This window comes from Nicotiana tabacum, chromosome 10 (assembly GCF_000715075.1).
Source record: "Nicotiana tabacum cultivar K326 chromosome 10, ASM71507v2, whole genome shotgun sequence".
Taxonomy (NCBI): domain Eukaryota; kingdom Viridiplantae; phylum Streptophyta; class Magnoliopsida; order Solanales; family Solanaceae; genus Nicotiana; species Nicotiana tabacum.
The window spans coordinates 171,276,210-171,286,112 of record NC_134089.1 but is presented as its reverse complement, the minus strand read 5'-3'; the positions used below and the strand labels follow the sequence as shown (position 1 = coordinate 171,286,112).

Below are 9,903 nucleotides of genomic sequence, written 5' to 3'. Positions count from 1 at the left end.
GGAAGGAATTGACATTCGTAGACTATTGCTCCAGTTACAATCCCTTCTGATAGTAGGGATTGTAAGCTCGGTTACTAATGAGGTATAAGTGTCAGCTTTTTCTAAATTTGCAATTTGCCTTTGAAGAGACGTTCTATCACTCCCAAAAGACAAATCACTGGGAACAATTTCATCGACTAAAGGTTCTTGAGAAGAATCAAGGATTTCTTTACCTTTAGAAGAAGGGGTCTTCGGAATAGAACTCCCGATATTAAGAGAAGAAGAAGAAGGACCAGATAAACTATTACGAGCAGATCCTAGGCCCAAACTCCGAATCCTACCTCCTCTGCCTCTCCTATGTCTTGTAGGGGCATTGGGAAAGTGATCAAGAATTGGAACTTTTCTATGGTTAGGGTTTGGAGATGACATTGTTGAAGAAGGATGTACTAAAAGGGGGAGAAAATACAAGTAAGTAAGAAATTGCTTGTTGAAGATCTATGAAGAAGAAGGTAAACGAAGGAGGGTTAAAAATGCTTATAATGACAACCGTCAAACTTAGAAGTGCAATGAAGGAAAGCCTATAATAAAGGCAACTATCATTTCGTGAATAGTGTGAATGAAGAAGTCTCGAAAAAAGGGGGTAGAATTGCAGAATCAATCAGAAGGTGACACATATGTAAAGCATTAAATGGAAGGGACAATTGAAGCGCCAGTATTTGTCATAATATTAATTACGGCAAAAAATCCCTTTTTATGAAAATCTACTTCCCAATTATTTACTTGATAAATAAATAGAAAGTGGGGGGACTATCTGTATTGGAAAAAACTGAATTTACATTGTAGGTGACGTGGCATGACACGTGGACTGGTCAAACGGTCAAAACACAATAAATAGCCAAGAGGCACGGGTGACAACAGATAAGGGAAAAAGAAAGCAACATTGGCACGGACCGTTACTAAAATGTGTACGAGTCTCGTACCTATCCAAGTCATCTAAAGACCGAAGATCGGAAGAAGTTGAAGATACGAATCTGATGACGTAAAAGAGTATAAATATAGCATTAAATATCAAATACGTTAGAATATTTGTTTTAAAAAGAAATGATTGTGTAACGTTTCTTTTAATGTCATTTATTGCTCATAATTGCCTCATTAAGACAAAGGCATTACCTCTTCTCCTAGGATTAGCTATAAAAGGAGAAGAACTCACCATCTGTAAGGATACGAAATATTATTGGAAACTTACTGAAATACAAAACTATTTACTACTTTACCATCATTCTCAAAAGTATTTTGTTTTCTTCTCCTGATTATCAGTAACCTGAATTTCTTTTTAGCTTTGACCAAAGACTCAGATTTTTGGTTAAACAGTTATGAAATTTATCTTGGCACTAACCTGATCTCCTGGTCTTCCAAAAAGCAACGTACAATGGCGAGGTCCTCCACGGAATCTGAATATAAGGCTTTGGTTGATGCAGCAGCGGAGCTAACATGGACTCAGTCTCTCATTTTTTAACTTGGCATTCCTATTCCTCAGGCTCCCAACCCTTGGTGTGATAATATTGGTGCAACTTACTTGTCCATTAATCCCATTTTTCACTCCCACACTAAGCATGCATGTTGAGATAGATTTTTATTTTGTGAGAGACAAGGTAGCTAGGCGAGACCTCACTGTTTAGTTTTTCTCATCCAAAGATCAATTGGCTTACATCCTAACCAAGCCACTCTCCTCGGCGAGGTTTCAGTTTTTACGAGACAAACTCAAGGTGAAAGACCCACCTTCCGTTTGCAAGGGGGGGGGGGTATTGGACCGTGTCTATCCTTGCGGAGTTTAAATGACAAGCATTGTCCAACTAAAACTCTATGGGATCTCTCTTATGTTTATCATATAGAGTTTGCTCTTATCTTGACTTCTTGTTGGTCTGTACTATAAAAATATATGCTGTACCATGTTAATGAATATTAATAAAGAGTGGTTTTCCAGTGTGCCATTCCAACGTGTTTCTAGGTTTTACAACGTATAAATTCAACTGTATCGTTTTACGGTAACTTACTGAAATGAGAATATATACTAATTAACCGTAATTGATGGAGAAAAATCTATGTGAAACACATGTCATGCATTTATTGATTTGGTATAAATTCAGCCTGCGGTATTTATTCCAAACCAATAGACGTGTGATATGTTTGTACATATACTTTTAACACTTAATTATGATTAATTAATATATATTCTCATCGTATTAAGTCGCTTAACCATAGTATGTCGATATGTTTGATTTAAACGCTCCGAGCGAGTTTTTCCCTTACTTCCGACACATCCACGAAACAGAGTACATTATAATACTTCAACTTCCGTATTATTTACCTAATAACTTAGCTTGTCGTGTAAAAAGTGCAGATTGATATTAACGAAATAGAAAGCATATACTTAGCTTCACCGGAAGATTTGTAATTTGCGAAACTCAGGAAAGGGCACCTCTTTGCGACTTGTGCATTTTAAGGGGTCGTTTGGTAGAATGCATTAGATAAAATAATGTATGCATTAGTTTTGTGTATTAATAATATATTGTTTGGTACACATTTTGAACCTATGCATTAGTTATACAAGCATTAGCTATACATCCTATTTGGTATTATCCTATGCATAACTAATGCATAGAAAATAATGGTATTAGCAATGCAATGAGTTTTAATGCATGCATTAGCTTAGTTAAAGACAAAATTGTCCTTCAAAATTTATGTTTGATTAGAATATGCTAGTTAGTATATTAATGCAAGTTCAAAATCCAAATAGTGAGAAATAAAATTATATACCTAGTAAATAAATAAATACTTAGCATATTTTCTTTTTTATAAATAAATATTTAATTCTATTTTACAATATAAGTAGACAAATCAAATATTTTTTTGTAAACTTTTTCATATAAAAATATTTCTCAACATATATTTCTTTTAAAAAGTTAGAGTGTGAACTAGTTTTGAGGGCATTTTTATAAACAAACAATTCTTTTAGAAATTGTGCAATTCTTTAATACATCAAACCAAACAATGGATAAGAAAAATGTCAGCATAACTAATACCAGCATTACTAATACATCCTATTCAGCATTATTCTTATGCACCCTACCAAACGACTCCTAAGGAAGGTTGATACACACGTTCATCACTCACCATATATATGACTTAGAAACATTTGTTGAGATTGATCTAGTCGAAATTAGGAAGGAGTCAGATGACGTAATTATTCTAAACGTGCACCGTACTCTTATATAATATGATTAACCCTTTTTTTACCATTCCATTAATCACCCAATCTGTTTTTACTGTCATGAAATATGAGTGAGTCCGATTGTGATTCTGTTTTGTTCAAATTGTTTTTACCCCATTCACGTTTCCTCTTTGTTTTGTCATTCCATCTACACAAGACAAAATCAGTTGCTGATAGAGTTTATGATTGATTATTCCCCAAAATGCCTAAGTAAAAAACCATAGCACTTCCTTTTAACTACCTACAAAGTAGATCCAGTGGCGGATACACCTTTGGACATATGGGTGCTGAAGCATCCATGGGCTTTGGCCAAATTATATAATATATTCATAAATAATACCTAAAAACTTCACTAATTGATCATGAGCGCTCACTATGACCATGCTTGACCATCTAGAATTTAAATTAAAATCAGTGAAGCACCCACGACCTATAAATCCTGGATCCGCCACTGAATAGATCCCCCAATAGGGAAGTTAGATCCGCAAAAATTGTTTTTTAACCACTCATACTTTGTCACTCGAATCAAAGACGTATTTTATTCTGCTAAATGTTCTCCTATAAATGCAATCTGATCCGATATTTGAATTGCCACGACAAGGTTCTAGACCTGCATAGAATTGTGGCCCGTAAAATACTAAACAATCATTCTTTTAACTAATCTTTTTGGACATACAAATAAAATTATATGTAACAGCATACTGATGTTGGTGGCTGAAAGGGATCTACCGTGAAACTTGTCTAAGGCAAATTTCATATTGGAATGGCGAGAAAGTTAGGAGTCCATATAAAATGAGATCAGAAGTTCATCTGTTGAGACACCTTTTGAGTTAAAACCTGAGGACGAAACCATGAGGCCGTAAAGATTACAATATATCGACAATATAGTCACCAAGTAAGACATTATATCAATTGTACTTGAACTAACGAGCCATGCACACTCAAATCCTGGTGTTAAATTTTGTAATCGTCGTTCGTTGAGGAAAAAATGGTCAGTTCGGATAAAAAAGATTCATAATCTAATCAGAACAGCCCCTATAGATGAGTATATTCTGTATTTGTCACTTCGATTGGGAGTAAAATATTACTCATAGACAAGGCCAGGTTGAAACAAAACCAGGTTCCTATTTTGAATGAATTATGAACAGACGACGCAGGGAAAGTATCACAATGCCTTGAAGAGACTACAACTAAGCAATGACAAACTCAACTGGTAAACTCTAGAAATCACAAACACTAACAAAGAAAGATACAGTTGGGATTTTGGTTCAGCAAACTGTTCTAAATGGCCTCTAAAAGGAAATGATCAAGACAGCTAGCTAGTTTGAAAGTCATATCTAATATAGATATTTAAAGTTTCAAAACCAAAACCGCCCATTGGAATCTAGGCCAAGGCAATTGATCTCCATCACTCACAGCCCCTGGTTTCTTCAAACCAACGAATTGCAATTTGAGGAAATACCAACTACCGTACGTAAAGTTTCCAACATTACTAAAAGAATATAAACAAGTCCTAGTTGACCAGTAGAATACAGAGAAGAAAAAGAGAAGTTCACATGAAAGGAATTTAGTGGCATGCAATATTTTTGCATAGAAACTCAAGTAAATAAAGCTTTATTTGTAAGACACAAATCGGCTGTAGATTGTCAAAACATAAAATAACAGTATAATCACATGGTTTTGGTATGAAGTGAATTTGGACTCATTACTATTCCTTGCTCATCCCAATGTACCCAATAATTTCTCCTTCGAATGAGGTAATTAGGTTATAACTGCAACTACCTGTTATTCAAATCTAACTGCTTTTTTTAATCAACCCCACTAGGTAAAAATTATTTTACTCCTATGGCTATATATAGTCCGCCAAGTACCTTCTTACCTTCATACTTAGAACAAGAAGATGGAGATTCCGGTGATAGACTTCAGTAAGCTTGACGGTGAGGAGAGAAGTGCAACCATGGCACTTCTCCATCACGCTTGTGAGAAATGGGGCTTCTTTATGGTAATGAATGTTGTACTTCTGCTTTTCTGTAGTAGCACTTTTAAGATATTGATACTAACAGAAATGTTCAATTTATGCAGATAGAGAACCATGAAATTGACACTAACCTGATGGACAATGTGAAGCAGCTCGTGATTCAGCACTATGAAGCCAATATGAAGAAACGGTTCTATAAATCAGAGCTAACTATGAGCTTAGAGAAGAAAGAAAAACTCAGCAACACAGACTGGGAAAGCACGTTCTTTCTTTGGCATCGTCCAAGTTCTAACATCTATGAGATTGAAGGTCTCTCAACGGATCTTTGGTAAGTCAAGAACACCAGAGCATAAAGTTCCAACAGTTCAACAATTATACTAGAATGCGCGCACACACATACAACTTATATGTCATGCACTTAAAATATGTCACTGACAATCTATCTTCGAAACAAGTCTTTTCTCAATATTATTGAATGCCACATATGAACTACGTCGGGTACATGTTTATGTGCAGCAACGCAGTAGATGGATACATTGATCAGCTGATTAATCTTGCTGAAAATCTTTCAGAACTAATGTGTGAGAACCTTGGCCTAGAGAAGAGTTACATTAAGGAAGCATTTTCAGGAAGCAAGGGTCCTTCTGTTGGAACAAAAGTGGCAATATATCCTCAATGTCCGCGCCCTGAATTAGTCAGGGGATTGCGTGAGCACACAGATGCTGGTGGTATCATTCTCTTACTCCAAGACGAACAAGTTCCTGGTCTGGAATTCTTTAAAGACGGACATTGGGTGAAAATTCCACCTTCCAAGAACAACAGAATTTTTGTAAACACTGGTGATCAAATCGAAATTTTAAGCAATGGGATGTACAAGAGCATTCAACACCGAGTGATGGCTGAAAAGGATGGGAACAGACTTTCCATTGCCACCTTTTACAACCCTGCTGGTGAGGCCATCATTTCTCCAGCACCAAAGCTCTTGTATCCATGTCATCTCCGTTTTCAAGATTATCTAAATCTTTATTCCAAAACCAAGTTTGCGGAAAAAGGCCCCAGATTTGAGTCCGCAAAAACATTGGCGAACGGGCACTGAAGTCTTCACATTGAAAAGAACGATGCTCGTTCAAGTTTATGTTTCTTATCATTTGAGTGCCCTCTTTTTTTTCTTTTTTCTTTTTTTCTGTTTGAGCCTTCTTTCTGGTTATAGTTCAAGAGAAGCTAATGTATATAAGCTTCCTTTATCATGTAACATCTCATTAAAAGTTTTAAGGTCAAAGTTAGAATTGCTTTGAAAGGTTGTTATTCATAGACCAATGACACTTGCAGAAGAGCAAAAATAAGTTGATTTATTTTGGTTGTATCAATAAAAGAAAACTAACTCCAGAGAGCATTTCTTGGTAGTGGTTGATTGATGATTACCTGCTACCTATCGCTGTGAGCATAACAATCTTTTAACGAAGAATAATCTGTATAATGCTAAATTCTCTTAATCTTATCATCTAGCAAGAGATACAGCACCATATGCAAAGTCACAGACAAATTCCTCCTGAAGAACCTTTGTCAACTCGAAATATTTTAAATTATTTGTGTTTAGTGTAAATCTGAAGTACACCTTACGGCTTACACCTTCCTGAAATAGATTTAAGGAACAGAAAATTGGGAATGGGAGAGAGAGAGAGAGAGAGAGAGAGTTTATAAGACTCACTTTCACATTTCCTCCGTCCAAACGTTATGTTTGTCCACCTAATTGTTAAATATCCATCCTTAGTTTTATCAACCCACACAGACCCAAGACAAGGAAGAACATTTCTCTTGTAGTGCATGACATAAGGTATTAATATCATTATAACTACAACTGGAAAAAACAGCAATCTGATTCAGTAAAAACTATTAAGAAATACCATCTGTATAAACAATCAGGTTAATTCCTATCAAACCTGTTGTAAAAATTTTATAGTAGTTTCTTTAAGAAACTAAGTCCAAAAAAACAATAATGTATTTACATAGCTGTTTGTTTAACAGGGTATAGGCCACTTACAAACTAGACAATTTTGACAACACAGATTTTGTCACCAGAGTATTAGTACGCTGAGTGGCTTCTATGAGTAAAGATTTTTGAGACAACAAAGGAGCACATTTGGTGACAAAACATAATAAAAAGTTTCCAAATTTCAAAGACTTTGAAAACCTCTCAGCAGATTCCCAAGCATGCTGAACAAGTCTATCAACTGAGTCTTGAGTCAAATGAATGTTATGATTTAGGATATTTTGCATCAAATTAAATAATGACTCAGTCCATACCAATTTACTTCCAATTAAGCATTGATGACAGGGAAGGGAGATGAATTTCTTCAGATTGTCCCCATCGCAGAGAAGTTTCTGGCAGAAGGCAGAAATATGGCCTGGGTGCAAAGATTCTTTAACTATCCTTGTTATTACATCACACATAGGGCTATTTATGCCTTCCATTCGAAGAATCAGCGGCAGTAGCAACGCATACTCTGCAGCTCTCTGATGAACTTTAGAGTACTCTATTGCTGCTGTTAGTAACGCACGAGAAGCTGGTTCTTTCAAAAGCAACAACTTGGGAAGAATGACAGCGCAAAGAACGTGACTGGGCCAACCAAGTTCATCTTCATTCCCGTCTAGAAGATTGGACATTAAAACTGCAGCTGTCTCATCATCAGCTCTCCAAGGTTCAATTATGCTCAAAACAGCCAAAGACTTCCCCCCTCCTTTACAAAGCTGCCGAATTTCCCCTGCCAATTCCACAGCTTTAGCTGTAGACTGGAGAGAAAACAACCGGTCTTTCAAGCGCCCAGCCATTTCTTCAACTTGAGGGTTCAAGTAGTCATCTACTTCCTCAATTACTTCATCAACCTCCTCCATTACGTCATCCATCATTTCTCGTTTACCCTCTTCGCATTCACTCAAAGGATCATCATTTTCTCCACAACTACTAAACTGCATTGCCAAGTTGAATTGTTTCTGTGATATAGGCAGCCATGGAAACATCAAATCACTGTCATTGGCAGCATCCTTAAGCCAATTGGGTAATGAACTAAATTCATCATCCACTAGTTCTTCTTCAGAATCCAAGTTCAAGCTAGTTAACCATTCATGGTTTGACCTAGACACTACGTCGAGCAGCTGATGTGCAGCCCGCTTTACCCAAAAATCAAGCTCTTTGCACTCCTTCAACATAGTTTCCGCAAGCTGACGCAAGTCACTTTCACAAAATCTCCGGCTATCATAAAGAAGAAATGACAAAATGCGAGCTTGAACTGCATTTGGTAGAGTCTGTATCCACATAACCCTGCCAACACAAACACCAATCTGTCTTTGTTCAATTCACATTAAGTTAAACTGGTAAACAATTAAACTTCAATTTTAACCTTCAAAAGTAAAATTAAGTAAAGATAAGCCAATACAATTCTAAACTTACCGTTTTGCGAGAGATGGAGAAGACGAGGAATCGGTGATGGTGATATCGGTAGGTTTGTTGAGGAGTGAAAGGAAGGAGGTTGTTGAAATGGTGGTGGAGCCAGATTGGTTGAAAGACTGTTGTAACCATAGAGATGCTTCGGTTTCGGGACAAGGGGAGTTCAAGAATATCTGAAACAATGGTACCCAACATTCCATTTGCTGAAAAAACAGTCGGAGGGAGCTGTCCACACGGAGATTCTGGAAAAAAAGGTTTTTTTTTTTTGTGTGTGTGCTAATATTCTTGATAACGTGAAGAACCCGTCATCTTCTAAACCCAACTCGTAACTCCATTATCTATCTATTATTATTAATTATTAATTAATTAATTAATATAGAAAAGGAGAGGCAAAACAATAATACTGCTCCAAGTGTCAATCCGGGAAATCGACACGTGTTACTGTTTAAGATAACACTCCAATAAGATTGGAGATTCAAAAAAATTACAAAATAAATAAATAATTTACACCTTTTAAACCAAAAATATGTTTCAGTTAATTCCCTTAAGATCCCACGTTAATTTGTACCAATACAAAGCGTTGATATGTTTCGGTTATTTCCCTAAGACTCCACGTTTGTGTAGCTATCTTAGTCCCACGTTTTTTGGACTCCCATGTTTCTTCATCCATGATCATCTATTCAAATTTTTGGACTCCCACGTTTCTTACTGCATAACTTAGAAACTGTCTAATAATCTCTCAAACATCAGCTCCCTCTTCTATTTTCTTTTCTATTCTCTACTCCCTTTTTTTCTCTGCTCAAAATACAGAAGTTTGCAAATATGGCTACAACATTTCATGAAATTAGTCAAATTTCAAGCTCTTATGCTTTTGCTCTTAGGCATATTCAGTTAACTATTTCGAGTTCAGTCTCCGAGTCGGGTTTCGACTCGAACTCATTGACCCTTAAGTTTTTGAATTTAAGGCTGGCCCTTAGGCTCTTATGCGTTAGGTCAGTGCGACCTCTCATATGAGCTGGCGGCAGTGGCTCTTACGCATTGGGTTGGTACGACCTCTAATATAGGCTTTATTTTTCCCTCGTTAAGGACTTTTTGAAATTGTGTTTGCCTGACTCTTCGATGGTTCGATAAAAACCTCGATTGTGAGTCGTTATATGGCGATGAACGAGCACCTCGGGAGGTTTTGTTCGGTGGCTGAGTGTTTCGAAGCTTATAGTTTGGAGCTGACAT

The 9,903-nt window shown here is 36.5% G+C and overlaps 2 protein-coding genes across 2 annotated transcripts; one reads left to right on the top strand and one right to left on the bottom strand.

The window, feature by feature from the left end:
• The first annotated feature begins 4,937 nt into the window (after positions 1-4,937).
• LOC107790081 (1-aminocyclopropane-1-carboxylate oxidase 1-like) lies at positions 4,938-6,662 on the top strand. The gene is made up of 3 exons (XM_016611980.2): positions 4,938-5,252; positions 5,333-5,556; positions 5,745-6,662. Exons 1-3 carry the CDS (start codon positions 5,151-5,153, stop codon positions 6,322-6,324), a joined length of 906 nt encoding a protein of 301 aa, XP_016467466.1. The 5' UTR covers positions 4,938-5,150; the 3' UTR covers positions 6,325-6,662.
• Positions 6,663-7,136: 474 nt separating this feature from the next.
• On the bottom strand, positions 7,137-8,971 carry LOC107790080 (uncharacterized). Its single transcript, XM_016611979.2, has 2 exons — positions 8,677-8,971; positions 7,137-8,547 (listed from the first exon to the last, which is right to left on the bottom strand). The coding sequence occupies exons 1-2, from the start codon at positions 8,871-8,873 to the stop codon at positions 7,266-7,268; spliced, it is 1,479 nt and encodes a 492-aa protein (XP_016467465.1). The 5' UTR covers positions 8,874-8,971; the 3' UTR covers positions 7,137-7,265.
• Between the last annotated feature and the right edge of the window lie 932 nt (positions 8,972-9,903).

Coding starts and splice junctions, on each gene's coding strand:
- LOC107790081 (XM_016611980.2), top strand. CDS start 5,151: ATGGAGATTCCGGTGATAGACTTCAGTAAGCTTGACGGTGAGGAGAGA. Junction 5,253..5,332: donor AGAAATGGGGCTTCTTTATG/GTAATGAATGTT, acceptor CAATTTATGCAG/ATAGAGAACCATGAAATTGA. Junction 5,557..5,744: donor GGTCTCTCAACGGATCTTTG/GTAAGTCAAGAA, acceptor GTTTATGTGCAG/CAACGCAGTAGATGGATACA.
- LOC107790080 (XM_016611979.2), bottom strand. CDS start 8,873: ATGGAATGTTGGGTACCATTGTTTCAGATATTCTTGAACTCCCCTTGT. Junction 8,548..8,676: donor TCTCCATCTCTCGCAAAACG/GTAAGTTTAGAA, acceptor TTGTGTTGGCAG/GGTTATGTGGATACAGACTC.